Genomic DNA, 25,316 nt, shown 5'->3' with positions numbered 1-25,316 from the left:
CTTCCCCTCCTGCGCTGTCCCTCCACCCTCCCAAGCATGATGTCCCTCTCCAAGGACCCGTCCCTCCTGGCAACATGTCCAAAGTATGTCAGACGAAGCCAGGAAATCAAAGCTTATGATTACAAAGAGCCACCAGATGGAGCTGCTGCACATTTATTTTCTGCCTGTGCCCTGAACCAGTCATACTATCAGAGAGAACATAGAGTTCTAACGTCAATACTGATGTCTAAATATCTGATCTATGGAATATAGTGTTGAAAAGAAACATTAATAATGTTGTGTTTATACATGATCGTCAAATTTTTTCCTATTCTACCAAAGACTCACTTGTACTTCCCCTACCCCATTTTATCAAAACAGTGTGAAAAAATTATTATGAGAATAAAAGGGACATAAGTTTTTAGTTAGCAGTGCAACACACTACAGACTATGTCACTAGAATCCGCAAGATGATCTGAGGGAGAAAGATAGGAAATCTCTTCCCACGCAAAGTACAGCCTCTAAGAATCTACTGGAGGGTTGACGATGTGTTGGTCCTAGCTTGACAACAATGAGTGAGTTACTATGAAGGCAAAATCACACTCAAAATAGTAAAAACAAATAAGCCCCCTCCAGATTCCTGAAAGTACTGCTGGAATACCGTTTCCCTCTTACAATATGGTTTAAATATGCAGTCCTAGTACTACACTGTGTAACCTATCATGTTGCTAACCAAAAGACTGGCAGTATGAATTCACCAGACGCACTTCTATAAAAATATTTATCTGAAAACTCTTTTGCACTTGGAAGCTGCAGCTTTAGTTAGGTAAAAACTTTGCTTTTAACATGTTACACACACATACACACGGAAACAAAATTCACTGTGATTCAGTGCAACCTTATGCGGCTGCACAGAACTGACCTGCATAGACTTCCAAAGCTCTTTTCAGGAGTAGATGTCACTATCTTTCTCTCAAAGTAGTTGGTAGGCTCCAACCACTAACCTTTCTGTTACCAGCTAATTTTTAACTCAGTGGACCACTAGGGCATACACACATGTGCATGCATACACACACAAATGAGGTGGTTAATTACTCAAATCCAACTTTTAATTACTATTGCTGGGGATAGTCACAGCCAAACTCATGGTAATCCTAAGAGTTTAGCACAGAACTGCTCTGCAGGGTTTTCTTAGCTGCAATCTTAACGGAAGCAGGCCACTGGTATTGCTGGGTGGGTGTGAACTTTAAACTTTAGATGAGCAAGGTAAAAGGAAGGAAAGGAGAACAACTCACCTAGTTCTTCTCCACTATTATAATCATACTTATAAAGTTTAAAATCTTCACCACCTGCAACAAGAAATTCTTTTTCAGGATGAAGAGATGCAGAATTGATGGTTGCAGGAGCTTCAAAAGACTTAATTGGCTCCAAACTAAAAAGAAATGAATAAACAAATATTTATACAGTATGACTATTATATAAAAAATTTAAGGAAAAAAAACCCTAGCTATATTTAAACAATTAAGTACTATAATTGTTAATTGTTACTCAGAGAGAAAATAAAGGAAATTTATTGGACATACCTTACTGCACTATGAAATGCAATAGATCGTCCATAGGTTATTACCAAGATCTCTCCCTCAGGAATATATTCCATACTGCTAACAGACATATTAAAAGTTCGAGATTTCACTTCTGTCATAGTAGCCTGATCCCAAAGGCTGAAAAAAAGGAGGTGGAAAGGAGAATTAGATGATGTTTATTAATTTCGGGGGAAACTTTAAATCCTAATGAAATTTAAAGGTTATTCAGCTGAATGATCACTGTTTAAAACAATACTTATAAAATTATAGATGACAGAACAGAGGCAGCTCCCATAAAATAGCAAATTATTTAGTAGCTTTTAGGTGAAGTCAACTTAAATATTTTTAATGCACCGCCCTCCAAATTCAGCAAACTAGTTTATTAAAACATAAGTGTTTTTTAATCAATTTTCAGCACTGCTTTAAAAAAAAGTGGTTCTTATCCTGTTTTTGAGAATTGGATGACAATGTTATCCACAAAAAAAGGTGTTATAGATCATCCAATTTAGCACAGAATTTCAGGGGCTTCACTGACCACCTACACCCTTATTTGGATATCCAGGTTAAAAACTTCCATTTTAAATTTTAATCTATCCTACAAATAGAAATGGTATAAATGAAATGCAATTTAATCTTTAATATTAGGATACAATTCTTCCTGAATGTTATTTATTTATATAAATTCAAGGTCCAAATAGTTTTCTGAATTTAAAATACTAAAGAAAAATTACTTACCGGACAGTTTTATCATCAGCTGAAAGAATCTGTTTATCCTCACTGCACCACAGAGCCTTTTTTATACCAGAAGTGTGACCACTGATTTCCCTAGGTTCTAAAAAATAAAATAGTTTCATTTTTTATCAGCAACACTAGAAAAATTAGAAATAAAAATATATACTAAATTACACTGAAGCCCAAAGCTCAGCACAATTCAAATATAATATTCACATAGAATAAATGTACCTTTTACTATATGTAGCAAAAAGTGAACTTCCCAATCCCTCTAGGCTAATTTTCTACACAATTAATAATATTCAAAGTAGTATGGCTATATCAACAACAAAAAAACAAAAACCCCTAACAACACCAACAGAAATCCTACTTTTTTTCTTTTTTGATGTGAAGACTATTAACATTTACTGAATATTTACCCTGTGCTTAGAACTTCATAGGCATTATCTTAACATTTTTAATTCAGATTTTATTATAAGTTTATAAAGAACTTAAATTTCCATGCATTCACTATTGCACATTTTGCTCCCTGACCCTCCTCCCCCCTCCAGTTTGCTTTGTTCTTTGGGGGAAAAGTTCTTTCCTTGTTATACAGTCACCTCCCCCCAGACCACTTTACTAGGCAGCTGTTATTCTGGACTCTTGTACGATTTTGTTATTATGTGCGATCGACTTGCCTGTGACTCACAGCAACCCTATGTACAACAGCCCTAAACCCTGCTCTATCCTGTGCCAATCTCACTGTCTCTGACATGCTCACCCCATTACTCCAGTCACTGAATCAATCCATCTCAGAGGTCTTCCTCTCCCGCAATGTCACTCCATCCTCCCAAGCATGACGTCCTTCTCCAAGCAAGGACTGGTCCCTCCTTGTAATATGTCCAAATTATGTCAGACAAAGCTTCATAATCCTTGTCTCGAAAGAGCAGCCTCGTTTAACCCTCTCCAGGACAATCCTGTTCATTCTCTAAGCAGTCCATGGTATATTCAATACTCTTCCCCAACACTACAGCTCAAAGGCAATAATACCTAATCATGTATTCCTTTTATAAAGTTCTCTCCCTCTTCTGTTTCAATGCCATGTACATTATTTATCCCATTTTTTTCTTAGTTTCTTCCCAACCCCCATGCCAGTCCTGTTTTATAACAGTGACATTATGCAGTATTTGTCTTTTTGTGACTTAGATATTTCACTCAGCATAATATCCTCCATGGTCACCCATTCTGTATATTTCATGAGTTCTTTGTTTTTCAGTGCTGTATAATATTCCATTGTGTGAATATATCACGGCTTCTCTATCCATTTGTTTGATGATGGGCACATGGGTTGTTTCCAACTCTACTACTGTGGACAAAGCAGCAATAAATAGGGTTGTGTATGTCCTACTTTTTCAAAGACTACATTCTTAACTGTGAAATAATGCAACAATAATTACCATATTAAAGGAGAATATACACGGAAAGTGAGGAACATAGGACCTGAAATATAGTAGATGCTCTAACTGCTATTATTTCTATTGTCTACACACAGACGGAGAGAAGGATGGGCAATTTCCTGTGTGAATACTGCCTGAGAATCCACTGCAGGGTCAGCTATGGGTTAGTTCAGACTCCACGGTACACAAAACCACCACCATACAGTGAGTGTGGTCTGATGACTTAGTATAAGGAATTGTGTTGCCAACTCAAAGGTTGTTGTTGTTTAATGCCATCGAGTCGTAGACGACTCATAGCGACCCTATGAACGAACAGCCTGAGCACTGTTCGTACATAGAGTTTCTGGAGGCACGCCAACTCAAAGGTACACAGTTCAAATATATCCACCTCCTCTGAGGGAGAAAGATGGGCAATTCCTTCACAGACAATTTACTGCCTCTGAAACCCTGCTGGAGGGCAAGTTACAGGTCAGTTCAGAAGTGGAAGTACTCAGTGAAAGATCCATTTTCGAAGAGCAGCATTGTTGGGGGAAAAAACCAACAAAAAAACCCCCCACCAAACAAAAAAATCCAACTCACAAACCATGAAAAAGTCCTTCTAAGCCCTAAAGGTCTGTTATTGTCTCCATGGTTCAATTAAATGGGGTCAAAGTACCTGGCTATATTTGGCAAAACATGAGCTAGAGTGAAGATCATTTACTGCTATGTTCAATGGAGAATAAGAATTTATAAATGCAATTAGTAGCCTCACCTTAAAAATATTTTAAAGAAATAGAAAGTATCTCCAGGAGAATAATTAATCATCTCATATAAAAGTGAAAAACAAGTGACTTGTCTCAATTACATGCAGTCAATAGTAGAAGCACAAATTAGAAATAGAACTCTCTCTAATCTCCAAGCCTAGTCAATTCCAAATATAACACACTATTCAATCTCTCTAATGTGCTGAAGTGCAAAGATGTCAGTCTGAAGGCTAAGGTGTGTCTGATACATGCTGTGATTTTTGCAATCTCTTGATAATGCATCAGAGAGCTGGACAATGACTAGGGATGATAGAAGAAGAATTGATGCCTTTGAGTTGTGGTGTTGGAGAAGAGTACTGAATATACCATGGACTGCTAGGAAAACAAACAAAGTTGTCCTGGAAAGGGTTAAACCGGGTGGCTCCTTGGAGGCAAGGATTCTGAAAGCTTCATCTGACATACTTTGGACATGTTGCAAGGAGGGACCAGTCCTTGGAGAGGGATGTCACGCTTGGGAGGGTGGAGGGACAGCAAAGAAGAGGAAGAACCTCAATGAGATGGATTGATTCAGTGACTGGGGTAATGGGGGTAGGTGTGTCGAAGATGGTGAAATTGGCACAGGATAGGGCAGAGTTTAGGGCTGTTGTACATAGGGTTGCTATGAGTCGCAGGCAACTCAAAGGCACATAACAACAACAACATTCAGTATATTGGCAAAATCAATTTCCAATATATTTTTCACTCTTAAATTTATAAATTAGTAATAAATGGCCATGACATAAATAGACAAGGAGCTCCGGTGGTCTAGTGGTAAAAAGCTACACTGCAATACTAAAGACCTGCAGTTCAAATCTACTAGCTGTTCTGTGGGAGACAGATGGGCAATTAATCTCCTCCCATGTGATTTACTGTCTCTGAAAATCTGCTGGAGAGTCAGCTATGGGTTGATTCAACAGCATATAACAAAACATATATATAATTTAAAAACAAAATTCTGCTTATCATGCCTTGGTAGCTTTTATATATAAAACACTATCCAAAAAGAAAAAAAGGTGGTATCTATTTAAACTAAAACTTCCATTTAAAGATAAAATTAATAAAAAAGGATAGAGTCCACCAAAATCTAAAAACCTGTTTACCACAGAACTCAACAATCAAAATTAGAAAGGGCAGGGTGAAAAATAATATATATAAACTCGGTAAGTAAACGAGTATAAAATAAAAATTTTATTTAAAAGAATCAAGTAAAGAGCAGATTAAAATTAAAAACTACCAAAAACTAAGATAAAACTAAGCATTATAGCAAAAAAATGGACAAAAAAAGTATTGACTTTATAAAGAATTCTATTAAAATAGTGTTCAACAGAAATTTTATCTCAATACTTTTTAATGTTCACATTAGTTTAACCAAATACCATTTTTCTTATATAAAACTGATAAAGATACAGTATCAGTGTTAGCTAGGAAACGTTATAAGCTATAAATCTATTTTAATCTTATGTTGAAGGACATCTGTAGTATCTATAAATGTCTTCCAAGTATACCTTCTCTGTGTCACACAATTTATTCCATATAAATATCCTTAGGCAATAACTGTGGAAATATAAAGATGTTTACAATAACGTTTTTAATATTAAAAACTTAAGCTGATCAAAGAGAACATGATGAGATGGCTTAGTTCACTTGTATCAACAGATAATAAAGATATATCCTCAATGGGATATGATTAGACATTAAAAACCATCCATAGAACATTATCAGTTTAAAAAAATCTTTGAATAGCTATATTCACATATGTTAATAATGGAAACAATACTGATGTGCACATTTGAGAATTTTCATCTTCCTCACCTACAGATAATCTTTCTTATGAAGAGGGAGACACTATTCAACATCTTTTCCAAATTCAACAGAATAGGTTTTTAATATTGTAGGAAGTTATGTTACAATTACAATGTATTACATAATCAATTTTAATTCTTCTAAAAAGAAAACAATCATTTAAATGACAATAAAATAAAAGCAGAAAAGAGATGTGTATATTATAAATTACCTGCTTCAGGTTTGTTCAAGTCATAGATGCGTAACAGTTTATCTTGTCCCCCAGTTAACAAATAATTACTATCCTGAAAACACACAGAAATAATATGTTGGATAATCATTTTGCTACTCTTTGAAATTTCAACACCATTTTACCCAGATAAAACTCAAGGATTCACAAAGAGAGGAAAAACATATACCAACAATTCTGATATGATACCACAGGAGTTGTGCACTTATAAATGCCAAATCCCTTTAAACTTCCCAAATACAAATACTGAAAATCTCAAATTTATTCTTTTCCTTCTGAAAAGTATATGAGCAAGGTTATTGGAGACTTTACGAGATCTCAATTGTGTGGATTAAGAATCTGATGGTATTTTAAAACCCTCAAAGAATTAAACATAAATAACAAATTTCTATTAGTGGCAAGAAGGTGCACTGAAATCCTGATGGGTTGAATCCAACAGCTCTGTGGGAGAAGAATGGATACTCTCCTCCCATACAATTAACTGCCTCTGAAAACCAAATGGAGGGTTGGTTTCAACTCAACGGTATACAACAACAATGGCAACTGGTCGTAGTGGTAATAGTGGAATATAAGCAATCATATACAGGACCTTTATCATACTCAATTATAGCAATTTAATTCCCTGAAATTAATTCCATTTTTCTGGTACCTGAGTGAAATCCACAGTCTTGACAATATGTTTATGAGCCAGGGTCATCAATTCATCTCCTGAGACAGCATCCCACACTTTGCTAAAAATGAGGGGGGGGAAAAATTTAAGAGAATAAATACAATGGTGGTTTTGATAATTATTATCAACTTAAGTCATGAATTAAATTTATCTAACATTATAAATTTCCCTATCAATAATATTCTTCACATTAGACTTCATTTGGAGGGTCAACGATAAGTTGGTTCCAAGTTTGCTTTGGTTGTATAGTTGGCAGTTCAAACCCACCAGTGGCACTGTGGAAGATGGGCAATCTTCCATATACAGCCTCCAAAAAGCCACTGAAGAGTCAGCTACAAGTCAGTTCCATCCAATGCCATGGCAATGAGATGAGCTAATATATATATAATGGTAGAACAGTATTTTACAAAAGAATTCTCAAATAAAAAAAGTTTAAAGGCAAAAAAGAGAAATGAACTCATTTTAGGAAAGAAGAGTATAAAACGAAAACATTTCATACAGGAAAAATACCTGTTAACAATGAAAAAGTGATGTTCTATAAAGCTTTGTCTCTTAAAGAAATGAAATTTCTACTTATTCTGTGTGTATAAAATGTCATTTATTTTACTTTATAAGTACAGAATAAATAGAACAAGATATAATTTATCATTCTAGACTCAATGGTAGAGAACAAAAAGAAATAATCTAAAGATGGTTTGTGCCTTAATAGCACTTCAGCTGCAGCAGAGAAAAACAAGGATCCTCGCTGGTGTAATGCACTTAGGGTGAGACTGCTAAGAGCAAGATCATTCATCTGGATCCACTAATCACTTCTCAAAGGGGGGAAAGAAAGGCAGACCTCCCTCTCAAAAGATTTACAACCAAAAAACCCATCACCATAAGTCAGAGCTGACATCAAAACTGGTTTGTTGTTTTGGTTGGAGAAGAAAATCCAACTACTCATTTTATTAAAATTAACAGAAGCAGTTAGGGATTAATTACTACTTTCCAGGAGAAAGATGAGGCAGTCTGCTTCCATAAAGATCTACAGGTTGGAAACCCTATGCACTGCCTACTCTAGGGCTACTTTGAGTAAGGAGCTACTTTTACAATTGTGGCTGTAATTTCATTTGGGAACATTTTTCTTTGCTAAATTTATCAGGCCAGGTTCTATCTGTGTGGGGTATGCCTTAGATCTAATGGTTTTTGAGATATACAAAAAGCAGATTAGTCACTAAGAAAGGCAAGCACACATGATGAATGACAAATGTTTGGCCACGTGTACACAGATCACCAAGGAGCCAAGGAATAGAAGCCAAAAAAGACAAGGACCATCCCTCAGAGCCAACAGTGAATAGTGTTCTTTGCTCTTAAGTTGTTATATGCTGTGGAGTTGATATACAGGGTCTACTGATTCAAAATTTGACTTATTTAGACTATTGTTCTTTGGCCTTGCTATCACTCTCTGGGACAAGCTTCTAATACAGCTGCCCTGCAGGCAGTTGGCCAGCCTACATCAACCTCTTCCTTCATTGGGTGTGTTAGCCTATCCACAAGGGGAATGTCTAGTCTCATCACTAAAATGACCAGTCATCAGCAGGATTTGGGAAGTTAATACTAGGAAAGAAGCAGAGAAAACAGCAGACATCCTTGTGCCAGAGGTGTTTGGCTGTTGACTGAGCAGCAGCCTGGATTAATTGAGGGACTGTATTTTGCTGCTGACTGAAAAGCTATGTGAACTAACCGAGAGACTGTCTTGCTATTAACCTGGCTTATGACTGCTATTCACTAAACCTGAACTTTTACTTTATGATATCCTTTGCCTTCCATCCTTCCGCAACCTGTTTCCCTAATAAACCCCCACAAGTGTGAGTAAAGTGATGCTGTAAAGTCTGTGTGAGCAGAACTGGAAGGTGGTGGTCCCCATATCTGATATTATAGGCATTAGGTTTATACTGTGGATGATGGAGAGAGTTCCCCTTTGTGGAAATAGTAGACTTTAGATTCAGCCATCCCTGAGTTACTGTTTCTCTGAGCCACAGCTGACCCTCCAGAGGGTTTTCAGAGGCCATAAATTGCACGGGCAATTGCCTGTCATTCTCCCATTGAGCATTTCTGGTGCTAAGCTGTGCTGCAATCCCACAGTTAAAGGCTACCAGCTGCTTTGTGGGAGAAGGATGGGAAATCTCCTCCCATGTGATTAACTGCCTCTGAACACCCATCAAAGGGTCAGTTATATGTGCTGGTTCCAACACTATGGTATATAACCACCACCTTTGGATTGGGAGCACAACTACTTACTACTAAGCCATCAGACCCCCTGCCCTAGAGTTAGTGCTCTGAATTCTAATTTCTAACCTGCTGATTTGTGAGCAGCAGTCCAGGTTCATAATAGGTAAGCATTCCACTACTAATCAAAACGTTGATAGTTTGAATTCATCCAGCATCTTCATAGGAGAAAAAAACCTGGTAATGATATGCTCCTATAGAGATTATCAACTCTAACTCACAGTTATAACAGAGTAGAACTGCCTCACTGGACTTGCAAGGCTATAAATCTTTCCTCCACAAGTTGTTGGTGGACTTGAATTATCAATTTTCATTTGGCAAAACCACATTTATGCACTGTGCCAGTACACGAAGACACAAGCATATACTTTCATAGGAACACAGAGTGATAAAACTCTATTTATGGCTGGAAAATTACAAAAAAAAAAAATCTAAGCAGTGGAGTTTAGTCTGTTACAGTAGACAAGTATTAGTAGGATGTAAAGAAAGAGGGAAGGTCATCTAATAGGCATACATACAGGTAATCTTTCTAATCAGTATCTTTCTTCAGAGCATTTTTTACACTAGGAACAGGCACTACTATGTTGCTATACATACCTGTAACTTTATATGCAATGTTTCTAAGCCCCACAGACAATGATGGGATTTATAAAGATACTGATAATAAAAGGCAGTAACAATCAACTTATATCAGGAAGGAGTCACTGTAACTTGGTCTTAAATCAGAAACCACCATAACAGATATAACTATGTATCTACTGTATAGCAGTAAATAATACCTACTGATATTACTATCAGTAACATAATATACTGATCTTACTATACAAAATATTAACATACAAACCTTCTATATTATATACTTGGGCCAAGCAGCAGAACAAACATGTTGAGAGAAAAACTGTCTACAATCATAAACAGTACTGCTACTAAACTCTCATTTCTTCTTTGCACAGGAAACCTGCTATGTTCCTTCCCATTTCCAATTAACTTTCTGGCATAACATTGCCTGAGGGTACATATTCTGACCACTTGGGCTAACTCTGACATGTTTTTATTATTCACAACTGTCAATATTTGCTGTCAAGTTAACTATGACTCATAGTGGCCTGAATCTTGCTCTATCTGGAGCCAATCTCTGGCACACCTGATTCCACTGCCACAGTCACTGTGTCACTATATCTCATCCAGGGTCTTCCTCTCTTGTGCTGACTCTCTCTGCCCTTCCAAGTGTGATATCCATCTCCAAAGACTGGTCCCTCTGGTAACATGCCCAAAGTATAGGAGATAAGAGTTTCAAAATCCTTGCCTCCCATAAGCATACCAGCTTCAACCTCTCCAGGAGACACCTGTTTGTTCTCTTGGCAGTTCACGGTATATTTAATACTCTGCTCCAGCACTACAACTCAAAAGTACTGATTCTTCTTTCATCATTAGTCACTGTCCAGCTGCTCTCAGATGCATAGCAAGCAACTGAGAAGACTATATGGGCTGGATCAGCTGCACCTTAGTCTCTAGACTGACATCACCATTCCTTAGCACTCTTGAGGTCTGGACAGCAGACTTTCCTAAAGCAACTGTCTTCCGATTTCCTAACAGTTGATGCCAAGAGTACAGACTGTAAATCCAAGCAAAAAGAAATTGATAACCTAAATCTCTTCTCCATCTATCAAGAAGGGTTAGTTTAAGTCTAGAATACTTATTTTCTAATGTATTATCCAATCACAAGGAAAGAAATGGACACTGGCTGGATGATTGCAGGCTATAAATTAACACAATGAGGCATCAGTAACAATCTTTTATCAGCTAGTCTTGTAGCACTTATTATCTATACAACTTATGAAGACTCTTCCTAAACTAGTTTATATTCTCAATTTCTTACACATATTACCAATGGTATCTGTTCAGTATCTTTTTTTAATCCTAAGAACAAACACACCCCAAGTTTGCAAAAAGAAATCACTTAATTTCTAAATAAAGTTTCAACAAAACAACTTAATTAGGACAGAGGAAGAGGCTTGGTGGTTGAAGGAGACTTGCCTAATTAACTTCACCTACAATGAGATGGATTGACACAGTGACTATAGGAATGGGCTCAAGTGTGTCAGAGATTGGGACAATGGCACAGGATAGGACAAGGTTCAGATATGTTGTTCATATTGTCCTACTGTCACTATGAGTTGTACTCAAATCAACAGCATCTAACAACAACTTGCTTGACTCCTAGAATACCAAAGAGAAAGATATTGTTTTAAGATAGATATTAAAATTGAAGTTAAGAAACATCTAATGACCACACAGGAAAGAAAACTTGGGCCCACCTACTGTCATTGCTTTCTTACATCTTTCCCCCTATACCACAGCATCTAAAAGCCTTATGGGAGTAAAAAAATTCTTAACATTGGTATCTACAAAATTTTCCTTTCATGAAGCATGTCAGTAACTACAAGAATTTCAAAATATCATTGTGGTCTTGCTGATGTGAAAATAGTGATGGTGGTAGCAATCCTTGTTACCTTACACACACACACACACACACACACACACACACACACACACACACACACAGATAGATAGACAGATATACACTATTTTACTACATTTCAGGCAATGTTCTACGTATCTGACAACTAGTGCATTTCATATTCACAACCAGCCCAAAAGGTAGGTACCTTTATTCTTGTTTTCACAGGGATGAAATGGAAAACAAAATAAAATAAAATAGAATCACAATTCAAATCTATTCTATAATGTTTCTACAGTCCACTGCCATAATACCTCCTGTCAACAATAAGACATTTTTACAGACAGCACAAAACACCTATCTAAGGATATTTTTAAAGATGTGAATCTACTAAGTTAACAATGTTCTGTACATGATCTAAACAATGCTAAATGGTTCCTCTGAGAATAAAATAAAATCCTATTCTTTTTAAGACCTTGTTAGGTTATTTTAAAATGTCATATTTTTTCACTGTCTACTTCAGAGTAATTATCATACAAACAGTAATTTCTATCTCATCTATGCCCTTTATTTTTCTGAAGACAAGCAACATAATTTGGCTTGCACAAACCAAATTCTACCATGGATTGACTAGAGGAGGCAAGTATCCTTTCTAACTAGTTTTTACACAGAACAATGGTTCAGGATAGTGCAAGGCTCAGCTCTGTTGTTCATAGGGTCAGTATGAGTCAGTCAACTGGCCAGTACCTAACAACAACCTAACAACTAACATTAAAAAATCAGAACAGGACCATAAAAGCCTAGCCAAACCTACTGCCGTAAGTGGATCCAGACTCATAAGGACTCTTCACTGGGTTGTCAAGACTCAATCTTACAAGAAGAGACAACTCATCTATCACAGGGTGGCTGGTGGATTCAAACCACTGATCTTTTGGTTACCAGCCTCCCACACATTGTACATTATTCCACCAGAACACCTACAACACCATAAAACAGAGATAAAAAGCAAATGTACTAAACAGTCTATAAAGGTCAAAAAGCAGCAGAATTTAGGTTAAAAATATATAGTCTCTGAACTATAATCCAAAAGTTGATCTCTTTTAATGCCAATATGTACATTTATAACATATATAAAAATTGTATTTCTTTTAAACTATCATCTTAATAACTACAGACTAATCATGAGACTGAGATGTCAACAAAAAAATTTAAATCCCTTGAAACATGTGAAATCCAGAGTTATATAAAAAGTTAATCCCAGTATCACATTTTCATTATAAATTGATGACACTTGATTCCAAATGACAAAATTCCTATAGGACTGAACAAAAGTAAGTTTGAAGGGCGGGGCTGGGAGAGAGAAAGCAGATAAGTCACCATCAATTAAATACAAACACTCCACTTTAGAAAAATTTTAGAAAAAAACATTTTAGAAAAATTCCCCAAATTATTTGACGTCAGTGGTATTGAATAAGCAAGGGCCACAAAGAGACCCAAAACTGGCTCCCAACATCAAGAGAGAGTAACAATAGATGGCTAAGAGTTAACAGAAGTTTAAACATAGTATATCATGTGATCACTATGAAGAGGGCACAGATACTTTTTCTTTAATCTTCTAGCTTTTCAAAAGTCACTTATGTCTAAAAAATGCTTTTACTTTTTATTTTTACTTTCCATACTCTAAAATCAAAGGCTACTTTGTAGTTAACAATTGCTAACTTACTGATACTTAAAGTAACATTTTGCTTGAAAGTTGTAGACATTCAAGGATTTATCCAAGGCTAAGCAGTACTTGTTACTTCATAAATATGTAACAACAAGTGGGCAGAACTCTTAAAAAAATCAGATTGGCATTTACAATTTTTCTTACTCATCTCTCATCATTTCAAATTTATCCTATGTAACCACTGCTATCTACTTCTCTTTATTTTTAAGTTTAATTATTTATTAATTTATACAGAGAAAGTTTACCCTGTAGTGTAGAGGCTATGAATTCTGAAAAATCCATTGTTATGTATCCACCACATTCAATTTGCCTTCAATTTTTAATTCTAAACTTGGTATGTCTTACTTTGCATAAAAAGAATAAAGATAACACATTTACAATTGCTCTGTAAAGGAAGATTCTGTTTAGAAAATTTTTAGAAATAAATAAACCATCAAGACTACTTATATTCTCCAGGCTAAATCTAAGTAAGCCTATACATGTCCAACAGATCATGACAATACTAGTTTAAAAACATAAAAGAGGGGCTCAATTAAGAATTGGAGAGAGAAATATTAAGAAAAATATATGCTGAAAAGAGGATGATTCTACATTAGTTTAAAGAAAACAAAAAACCACCGCTCACTGTTGTTAGTTATGACTCATTATGATCCTCTATCCCATTTCCAAGGCTGTAAATCTTAACAAGGGAGTTCTGGGGTAAGTGTTAAGGAGCTATGATTCCAACAGAAAGGCCCATGGTTCAAATCCACCAGCTGCTCCATGGGAGAAACATGGACAATCTTCTTCCATGTAATTTACTGCCTCTGAAAACCCACTGGAGGGCCAACTATTAGTTGGGTCCAACTTGTCGGTACACAACAACAAAACCAAATCTTAACTTTAATCGTACTTCTCCAAGGAGCAGTTGGCAGATTTGAACCACCAGAGATGCCAGAGTCTTTTGACATTGCATTGCAACACCCTTTGAACTATACCACCAGAGCTCTCCTACATTAGTTTAACAACATTAAAAGCCAAAAATCCAAAGCAAGAAAGGTGTAATTCAGCAAGAAAACCTTAATAAAATTAAAGATTATGTGTGGATGCTGTGATAGTGCTAATCTACACAGCCACACTGAGGTCAAATTTTAAAGTGCTAAATAAGAATTTAGCCATTTGGCCTAAAGTTACACATCAGAATCACCTAGAACTACACAGAAGGGAACACAAAAACTCTATAGGGGGATAGTGGGAAATCATCCCCAAACCAATTTAACCAGAATTTCTGGGACCCAGATAATTTCCACAGATTATTCAAATATACAGCCAACGCCATAAATCAATCACTAAAAAAATGGAAGGACAGAGAAGTGATTTAATAGCATGTTTTTAGGAGAGTAACTTGCAGAACGGAAGACTAAGTGACTAAAGGAAGGAATTAAGATAACCTGAAAAAAAGGCAGTGACAAAAGGATGAAGAAATGCTGCAGTAGAGAAACTCTGAAGGTTAAGTCGATAAAAGTGATAATAAAAATGTAAACCTTAATGGATAAAACAAGAATTACTTGGTTTCCAACCATAAAAATACTTATGAAATAAAAGAACTTCACTGTAGAACACAGTGAGTTTTAAATATGTCCAAAGGCAGTTTAGAAAAATTGAGACTGAGAATGCAATCATCAGCATGTAGAAGACAAAACAGATGTTATTACTCAGGGAACACATGTAAAGCAGCTTTTCTAAAAGCATCATCATTCATTATCTTAAATGTCTCTTACTATTGTAGATTTCTAAGTCCCACTCCATATAAAGACACTTAAACTTGTTAAAAAAAAATCTTTAATGTAGAGAAAAGAAATAAACCTAAGGATGAAATTTTGATATAATCTAACCTTACAAACCAGAGTGTTAACGGAGCTCTGGTGGCCTAGAAGCACATGGTTCAAATCCACCAGCTGTTCTATGACAGCACGAAGGACACTTTCCTCTCCTGCGACTTACTGTCTCTGAAAAACCCCTGGAGCATCAGCTATGGGTCAGTTCCAACTCAAGGGCGCACAATGAGGACTACATTACAAAAATATTACAAATTCCGAGCAACAGGTTACATCTGCTAAACAAATGAAATTTCCATTTATAATTATTTCAGAACACAATTCACAGAGGAGTTGACAGTCTGCGATTTCCACCACACTTACGCTGTGAAATCTGCAGCTGCAGTGGCTGCTTTGGTGGCATCCTTATTCAATGTTGCACCCCAAACAGCACCCTTATGACCCAAAAATGTTCCAATCCAGTCTCCAGTATCTCCCTGGCGCAGCATAGGTTTTCCATCTAGAAGGCAAATTGAAAGGCATGTGATTTACAAGATCAGATTACTTGGGATTGAATACTCAAATCATAAAACGACGACGCTGAATGCCAAAAGTGGAACACTGCTGCTGTTGTCTGTTCGCCCTCAGTGGAGTCACTGAGCCATGTCCAAAAATAAATTAACTGAGGACATGGCGGGCCATTCTCTCTGGGAAGCAACTGCGTTATTTAGTAAGAAAAATACTAGTTTACGTAAAAAAAAAACCCAGCATTTTAATGTGTATTTTTGACAAATGTCTTCATCTGAATCTCAGTTTTCTATTTTAAAACCTGGATTAACTACACAAATAACCAGTGGGATAATTAGGAGCGAAAACCTTTGAGAAATACGAGTGTAAGCTATTACTGGGCTGGACTAGCGACCAGTGAGTGGCCTGGCCTAGATTCTCCTCTCCCCTAAAACCCTATAACGATATTGTTCATTGCCGGGGTAGGGGGTTAACAAGGTCAAGTGCACGGGCTAGCTCTTCCAGAAACAGCAAGAAAAGCAAATGAGAGGCCTTAGTGGCGGGCAATGTTCAGCCTAGGCAGAGGCGCTCGAAAAGGAGGTCTTGATTCCGACCACCCCGTCTCCTCCCAGAACAGGCTCAGCCCTCAAAGGCCGGGCAGTACGCGCCCATTTCTGCCCCTCGAGTGCCCGACTCTGCAGCGTTCCTCACCTTTGCAAGCGCTGATTAAGAAATAGCCGTAAGGCGTGATGCCACTGAAGGCCAGATCCACCACGGGCCGCGTGTGGCCCGAGCAGGTGAGCGGGGTCTGCCTCAGTGCCATGGCGGCGGCCGACGGAACGATCCGGCTGCGGAGCTGGGGGGTCGCGGCTCTTCCCTTCTCGGCTGCGGCGCCCCCGCCCAGGCACTGGGACCCGGCCGGGAAACCGAAAACAGGCGGCCCAAGCGGCGGAGCTGAGGTCAGGAAGGGGTTAGGGAGGGGTCAGGGAGTTCTTCAGGGGCGAGCGGCAGCCGCCGAGGGAGGGACAGGGAGGGAGGGAGGAGAAAAGGGGAGGGGGAGACCCGGAATATCGGCCCGGCCTCAACCCGCACCGTCCACACCGGTAGCGGCAGGAAGTGACGCCGAGTGACGCAGGCCGACGCCGGACATGACGACAGGACAAGGAGGTGGGGACGCCGGGTGGGAGGGACCAATTGGAAACTCGGGACGTAAAGGAACAGGGGGCGGGGGGGACGCGAGTTTAGGGAGATTTGAGCACGTGATGCTGGGCGGATCGTGGTGGCCGCCTGCGCTTGGCGCGGATCAAATCGGTTTCCTGAGCGTCGTGTCTCCCGCTGGGCTCTAACTTCCCGAAACTGGCTTTGCTAAGGCACCGCATTGCCGCCACACCTAGAACTCGCGGGAGCTTGACTCTTTCTGCGCCCTTTCTGCATGCTGTGGACTTGAAGGCCGCCTTGGATCACTCGCTTTGTTAATCCTATCCGTTGAACCGTACTCTGCATCCAAGTTGCTAGTCAAGCCGCAGTCATTCCCAGGGATGAGCAAAACCAGCTATTATCCTCTTCACCTTTTTTCAAGTTTTATGATTTAGAGCTGTATAGAAAGTTCCTGTAGGAGTTCTCTACAAGTAAACTTAAAAGAGGTGATTTGTTGTTTTTTTCTTTATAAAAGTAATCTCCCTGGCATCTCATCTGGAGTGTAACTTTTATTATTGCTAATATTTTAGATAGCCTAGTATTTAGTTAGATTAAGGAGTTGAACTGCCAACTGGTAGATGGTAGGCTGTAAATCCTACCTTGCGATTGATAGCCTCTGATTGAAAGGTCAGTTATGACAAACTTGACAAAGAAAGTGTTTTAGAAAAAAATACTAGGTGACTTTAATTAAAATCTGAGGATTTCAAGCTTCAATTTTTTTATTATTTTTATGAAATACCAATTAAATTTGAGCCTTCCAACATACGTATCTCTCACACATTGCCTTGGAACCTGCTCATATGTCTCCATTGGGATTCCAAGGCTGTAAAGTACAGAGAAAAATTGCCCTTCCTTGTCCCATGAAGCCACTGTAGTGTACCCAGGAATCGGAACTGACCCATAGCTGACCCTCGGGTGGGTTTTCAGAGCCATTTAATCCCAAAGAGGAGATTGTTCATCCTTCTCCGCCAGAGCAGCTGGTAAATTCAGGATTGCAGCACAGCTACTTAACACTAGGCCACCAGATTCTATTCCCTTGGCCGTTGAGTTAGCACAACTCCTTTATTCTATGCCGTAAGAGCTTCCTGACACACATATAATAGTCTAAATTATAAAAATATGTGTATTTGTAAAACAGACAAAAATGGACGCTTTAAAAGATCCTTATAAACACATATGGGAGAAAGAAAAAAAAACCCGGACAGACAGAAGGTTGGACAAAGAATACAATTAGAGTTTGTTGTTGTTAATATTATATGCCAGGTATTCGCCTATAAACTTTTGTACAGCGGCTCTGAACCCTGCCCTGTCCTAAGCCAGTATCACAAATTCCGAAACACCAACCCCCGATTGCCCCAGTTCCTGTATCGGTCCATCTCATCTGGGGTCTGCCTCTCTCCTGCGCTGTCCCTACACCCTTCCAAGCTTCAAAATCCTAGCCTCCAAGGAGAAACTTGGTTTCACCCTCAAAATGAGTTTTTATTATAGTCCTTTTTTTACTTAATTTGAATATGTTTTAGAGAACTCTGTCATTAAAAATGGAAGAGCCCTGGTGATACAGTGGTTAAGTACTAGGATGCTAACCATAAAATTACAAACCTCCTTGAGAAAGATGTGGCTGTTAGGTTCAGTAAAAATCCAAGCCTTAGAAACCCATTATGACAATTCTACTCTGCCCTGTAGGGTCACTATCAATCAGAATCAATGGGACAGCAATGGATATAGAATAATTGAAAATTATATCCACACATGTTTTATTCCCTATGGTTATTCTATTCTCTCCATCTCTTTGTTGTTGTTGTTGTCAGATGTCATCGAATAGGTAAGGACTCATAGCTACCCTACAAACAATGATCTGAATCTCACCATCTCCTGCACCATCCTCATCATCAGTGATATAATTTAGTTCATTATTACAGTCACTGTGTCAATCCATATTGCTAACTTAAATCCATTTTGGATTGTTAATTTTGCTGTTCTCAAAAGGACAATAGTAGCCCCATGACAAGACTATTTAAAATGTTCAGTTCAGCAAGCAATCAAGTACTGACTCCATTTAAAGTTTAATAAAGCTTAAAACGCAGTTAACTATTTCTTGAAAAAATTGGTAATTACTAGTTTAAATCAACTAGGAAGGAATGAATATTCAAGCTTAATGTAACTCCTGACTCAAATACAAGGGGAAATAGATTAAAAACTTCTGAAATGTACTTGGGAAACTGGTTATTTTTCATTCTCTTTGTTAGAGGACATTTCTGAGGCATCATTTATCAAATCCAATGCCACTCACCAGATGACTTAGTGCTACATGCTCAGAGCCTGATAGGAATTAACTAGAATTAAATATTCGGGATGTAACAGAAATGCTTCCTTTCTGTAACCCAATTCTAATGCCAACAAATATTAATACTGCCTTCAAGGAGATAGTTTTTCTGATATTTATTTAGGTTTTCCAGAATTCATTTAAAATTTACAAAACTGGTTTATGTCAGAAACTCTAAAAGTTAGATTGGCCTCCATCAGGCGTGTGAGGAATGGTCTCTACTACCCTAATTAAGAACATATGGTCATCAAGAGCTGTGGGACCAATATAAGAAATAAAGGGGGAGCTCTGGTGGCCTAGTGGCAAGAAGCTGCAACTACAATCCCAGAGGTGCAAGGTTGGAATCCACCAGATGCTCTTCCAGGGAAGGAGGGGCAATCTCCTCCAGTACCAGTCAGATCTGATTTGACGGTACATGCACAAAAAAATAATAAAATAAAATAAAAATAGAGCAAGAGTTTTCCACACTGTAACGTACCCTGGGATGGTGGGAGAGAGAGGGTGGAGACTGTGGCACGCTGTGAAGAGATTGTGGAAAGTGTAACCAGAGGACTCCTGCATTTATTCTACAGTTAAAGATTTTGCTTGCTGCATAATTGAAGGAAAAGTTAACTTATAACTGCTCTGAGATAAAATTTGCTGGATAATTGAGGAAACCAAAGGCTTCTTGCATTTGTGCTGCAAAACTGAACCTGGACTGCCACTCATTGAGAAATTGTGCCTTGTAAATCTGGGTTGGGATTACTGGACGAAACTTGGACTTGCATTGTGTAATATTATTTGCCTTCCCACTCTACAAATTATTTCCCTAATAAATCCAACAACAATGAATATCAGTTCCAAATGATTGGTAGAAAGAGGTGGAAGAGCCTTGGGTGTGGGGTATGGCATGTCTGACCAAGCAGCTATTTGTTTGCTGCAATAGATATTATTGATAGGGACACTGTTCTGGATATTATTGATGGGGACAGTTACCCTTTATGAAGTGAATAGAAGTCAGACTCATCCACCCTCACATTGCCTCTGCTCCTTTTGCAGGTTATATTTTTGAAACATACTAGGCTTATGAATGGGATGCTTCAATCAGATTTTGAAAGGACAATTGATCTATATACTCATTTGTTTCTACCATTTACATATTCCTTATGCATGGACAAATTACATAGATTGTCAAAGTTGATCACACACACACACACACACACACACACAATGTAAAATAGAAAAAAACAAATCTGTCCTGGAGGTATTATAAACAGGATGTTGCTTAGAGTCAAGGATGGTGAAACTATATGCTGGGCATGTTATCAAGAGGGACCAGTCCTTGGAAAAGACATCATGTTGGGAAAGATGATTTGACAGAGAGCATTCAGGTAGGGTAGGTTGCCCTCCCCAGTGCTGGGACAGCAAGCTTCCCAGCCAAGGCATATCTTCCAGCCAGCCACAGGACCAGAGATAACTTCAGGCTTTCTTATACCTAGTCTCATGAGAAGATAACAGGTACCCCACAAACACACATTGCCAAGACATGGGGAGGAAAGGGTCCCAGGCTGCATTGCTGGGAAGTTCTCAGCTCACCTCTGAGGCTGTGTGCTAAGTGGAAAGGGCCTCTCCCACCTCGCCTCAGAAGACACAGGTATACTGCAAACACTGACCACCAAGACTTGAGGAAGAAAGGGTCCCTAACAACATTCCTGGGACTTTTCTCAGCTCCCCTCAGAAGCTTTGTCTTCTCAAGGGAGAAACAGTCTGTCCCCTCCCCCCCACACACACAGCAGGCAAGGTCAAACATGGGGGAGGGAACCCAAAATAAACCTAAAAAAAGCAGACCCGATTGAGGACCCAATGAATATCTCAGAGACAGAAAGGCAGAAGGAATATGCCAACATGAAGTTCCAAGAGCTGGTATTGATGAAATTATAGATGTTAGAAGAAAGAGTTGAAACAATGCAAGCAACAAGAAATTAAAAAACCAACACAAGACAGAGAAGATGCAACACAATATTAGAAACAACAGAAAAGCATGGAAATACAATCAGAATATCAAGGCCAAAAGACAGACATTCTCAACACGTTGGAGGCACAAAAAAAAAAGAAAAAAGATGGAACAGAGAATCAGTGAAATAGAAGAACCTCAGTGAGAACTTACAAGAAGAAAAAAGTGTGAGAAACCAGAAGGAAAATTAAGAAAACATTGGAATCATGTGGGATGACATCAAACAAAACATCATACATGTGACTGGAGTTCAAGAAGAGGCTAAAAAAAATTGCATAAGAGGTGCTAGAAGAAAACTTTCCAGGTATTACGAGAAACAAGGATACTATGTGCAGCATATTAAATGATCCAGAAGCATCAAAAGAAGATAGAAGGAGTATACAGAGTCACTATACCAAAAAGAATTAGTTGACACAGAAGAATTTCATGAAACAACATATGATCAAGAGACAATCGAGATGAAGGAGAAAGTGCAGGCTGCTCTAAAGGACTTGGCAAAAAACAAAGCCCCAGGAAGTGGTGGAATACCAATTGACATATCTCAACAAATTGATGGTGCCTTAGATGTGCTCACCATGGTGTGCCAAGAAATTTGGAGAACAATTACCTGGTAAACTGACTGAAAAAGATCTATATTTTTTCCCATTCCAGAAAAATGTGACCCAACAGATTGAGGAAATTATTAAAAGCAATGTCACTAATACCACACACAAGTAAAATCCTGCTGAAGATTTCCAAAGATAACTGGAACAGTATATTGACAGAACTGCCTGAAGTACAAGTTAGGCTTAGAAGAAGTTGTGGCATTAGAGACATTATCGCCAATGACAGATGGATCTTGACAGAAAACTGACAGTACTAGTGGAATTTTTATCTGTGTTTCATTGACTATGTAAAGGCATTTGACTGTGTGGATCACAACAAATTGTGGCTGACATAGGGGAGAATGTGAATTCCACCACACTGATTGTGCTCATGCAAAACATATAGGAAGACTAGGAAGCAGTCCTCAGAGCAAAGCAAGGAAGCGCTGCATCGTTCAAAATCAAGAAAGGAATGTGTTAGGGATGTTTCTTATCTCCATACCTTTTCAATACAGAACAGATCATTCGAAAGGCTGGGCTATATAAGGAGGAATGTGGCCTCAGAATTGGAGGAAGACTCATCAACAGCTACATTATGAAGATGACACAATCTTACTTGCTGAAACTGAGGAGTACCTGAAGCACTTGTAGAAGGTCAAGGACTATAGTTTTTAATATGGATTTAAGCTCAACATCAAGAAGATAAAGTTTCTCACCACTGGGCCAATTGGCAACACCATGCTAGATGGAGAAGAGATTGAGATTGTTAACAATTACAGCTTGCTCGACTCCACAATCAACAGTCTTGGCACTAGAAGTCAGGAAATAAAAAGAAAAATTTCACTGGGAGAATCTGCTGTTAGAGACCTCTCCAGAGTACTGAGAAGCAACAATGTCAGTCTAGAGGCTAAGGTGCACCTGACTCAGGTCATAGTCTCCACAATTACTTTTCAATTGCATTAGAGAGTCGAACAGTGACTAGAGATCACACAAGAATAACTGGTGCCTTTGAGTTGTGCTGGAAAAAAAGTCTTGAACATACCATGGATCTCCAAGAAAACAAGAAATCCTATCTTAGCAAGGGTGAAACCAAGTTCCTCTTTGGAGGCTAGGATTTTGAAGCTCTGTCTCACATAGTTTGGGCACATAATCAGGAGGGACCAGTCCTTGAAGAAGGCCTGAAGAAGTGTGGAGGAACAGCACAGGAGAGGAAGACGTTTGATAAGATAGATTGACACAGTTACTGGGGTAAGGAAGATAGGTTTATTGGAGTCAGTGAGACTGGCTCAGAATAGAGCAGCCTTCATAGCTGTTGTATATAGAGTTGCTATGAGTTAAAGGTGACTTGATGGCACATAATAACAGCAACATATTCAAAAAGCTCACTGAACTTCACACAACTTAGACTTCAAAAGAAAAACATCAAGAAGTATCATTGTCAAATTCTTCAAAATCTGACAAGGCTAGAATGCTAACATCTCAAAACAAAACAGAATCACCAACAAAGGAAAATCAACTAGATTAAGCTCTGATTTCTCAGCAGAAACTATGAGATTAGGTCATTTGCAGAACAGTAGGAACTTAAGGAATTCATAAAAATTAAACAGCTTTGCAAGAAATACTGGAAATCCTTCTATATAGAAAGTGGATGGACAAGAATAACAAAAAGAATCTAGCAATCTTAAAAGGAAAAAGCTTCATCTATTAGTAATCATATTCAATGTGAACAGTTTAAATGCTCCAATTGAGAGAAAAAGAGTAGAAGAATGCTCTATTAACCTGGAACCCTGCTCTATCTTGTGGCAACCTTATTGTCTCTGACACACCTTACTTCATTATCCTAGTCACTGAATCAATCTATCTCATTGAGGGTCTTCCAGAGACCTAACTAAAAGGAAAAATATTACCTATTCCTGGGTAGAAAGACTAAACAGTGTGAAAATGACAATCCTATCAAAAGTAATCTACAGGTTCAACACAGTCCCGACAAAAATGCCAAAATAATTCTTTAAGGAGATACAAAAGCAATTTCCAATTTCATTTGAAAAAGAAAGAGAACCAGAATAAGCAAAACTCTTCTGAAAAACAAAAATAATGTAGAAAGCATTTCTTTCTTGTCTCAAAACCTACTACACAGCCATTGTAATCGAAACCTCATGGTTTTGGTACAACAGACACATAGATCAATAAAACCGAATTAGGAATCCAGAAATTAACCCACCAACCTACAGTTAACTGATATTTAACAACATAGCAAAACCCATTAAATGAGGAAATGACAGCCTCTTTAACAAATGATAGTGGCAAAACTGGACATCTAGTGCAGAAAACTTGAACAAGATCCACATTTCACACCATACACAAAAAAACAGCTCCTGGTGGATCAGAGACCTAGGTGTGAATCCTAAAACCATGATGGTAATAAAAGACAAATAGGGAACAAATTTAAAAGCACTGGTATAAATAAGCTTGCAAACATAGCCAAAATAATGCATAACCTTGAGAGGATAAAATCGATGAATGAGACCTTCTTATAATTAAATCCCTGTGTACATTTAAACCAGTCTCCAATAGTATAAAAAGAAAGCCCACTGGGGGTGCGGGGGGTGGGAACTCCAAACATTTGGCAATGACAGTTCAGACAATGGCGTCATAATGAAATTTTACAGAATACTACTGGACCTCCACAAGAGAAAGACTGGTAAATCCAATCACAAAATGGGTGAAAGATATGAAAATACTTTTCACAAAAGAGGGCATTTGGATGACCAAGGGACACATGAGGAAATGTTCAAAATCACTAGCAATCAGAGAAATGAAAATCAGAACAATGAGATACCATCTCACCCCGTAGCAGCAACAAAATTTAACAACTAAACAAACAATAGACATTGGAGAGTATGCAGAGAGATTGGAACTCTAGTGCACCACTGGTAGGATTTAAAATGGTACGATCACTGTGGAAGACAGTTTGGTGTTTCCTCAAAAAGCTAAACATAGAAATCCCACACTATCCAGTTGCACTGCTGGAAATATACCCTGAGGAAATCAGAACTAAGACATTAATGGAGATATGTACACCTATGTTTATAGCAAAGTTATTCACAATAGCAAGAATATTAAAACAGTCCAAATACTGTCGGCAAATCCACATGGATTGAAAAGTTGTGGTGCATTTGCACAATGGAATGCTACACAGCACTAAGGAACAACAATTTTGTACAATATTATATAACATGGCAGAGTG

The 25,316-nt window shown here is 38.1% G+C and overlaps 1 protein-coding gene across 1 annotated transcript in view; it reads right to left on the bottom strand.

The window, feature by feature from the left end:
- The window catches only part of STRAP (serine/threonine kinase receptor associated protein), a 19,955-nt gene extending 3,160 nt beyond the window's left edge, over positions 1-16,795 (bottom strand). Inside the window, exons 1-7 of the mRNA XM_006888481.1 lie at positions 16,684-16,795; positions 15,850-15,985; positions 7,194-7,275; positions 6,527-6,599; positions 2,298-2,394; positions 1,563-1,700; positions 1,275-1,411 (exon numbers count right to left, since the gene is read on the bottom strand). Coding sequence (XP_006888543.1) covers positions 1,275-1,411; positions 1,563-1,700; positions 2,298-2,394; positions 6,527-6,599; positions 7,194-7,275; positions 15,850-15,985; positions 16,684-16,795 — 775 coding nt within the window. The remainder of the gene's footprint in view (positions 1-1,274; positions 1,412-1,562; positions 1,701-2,297; positions 2,395-6,526; positions 6,600-7,193; positions 7,276-15,849; positions 15,986-16,683) is intronic.
- Positions 16,796-25,316: the final 8,521 nt, after the last annotated feature.

Source organism: Elephantulus edwardii, unplaced genomic scaffold (assembly GCF_000299155.1).
Source record: "Elephantulus edwardii isolate Elephantulus edwardi_28Jun2011 unplaced genomic scaffold, EleEdw1.0 scaffold00067, whole genome shotgun sequence".
NCBI lineage: Eukaryota > Metazoa > Chordata > Mammalia > Macroscelidea > Macroscelididae > Elephantulus > Elephantulus edwardii.
This window is presented reverse-complemented; position numbering and strand designations above follow the sequence as displayed.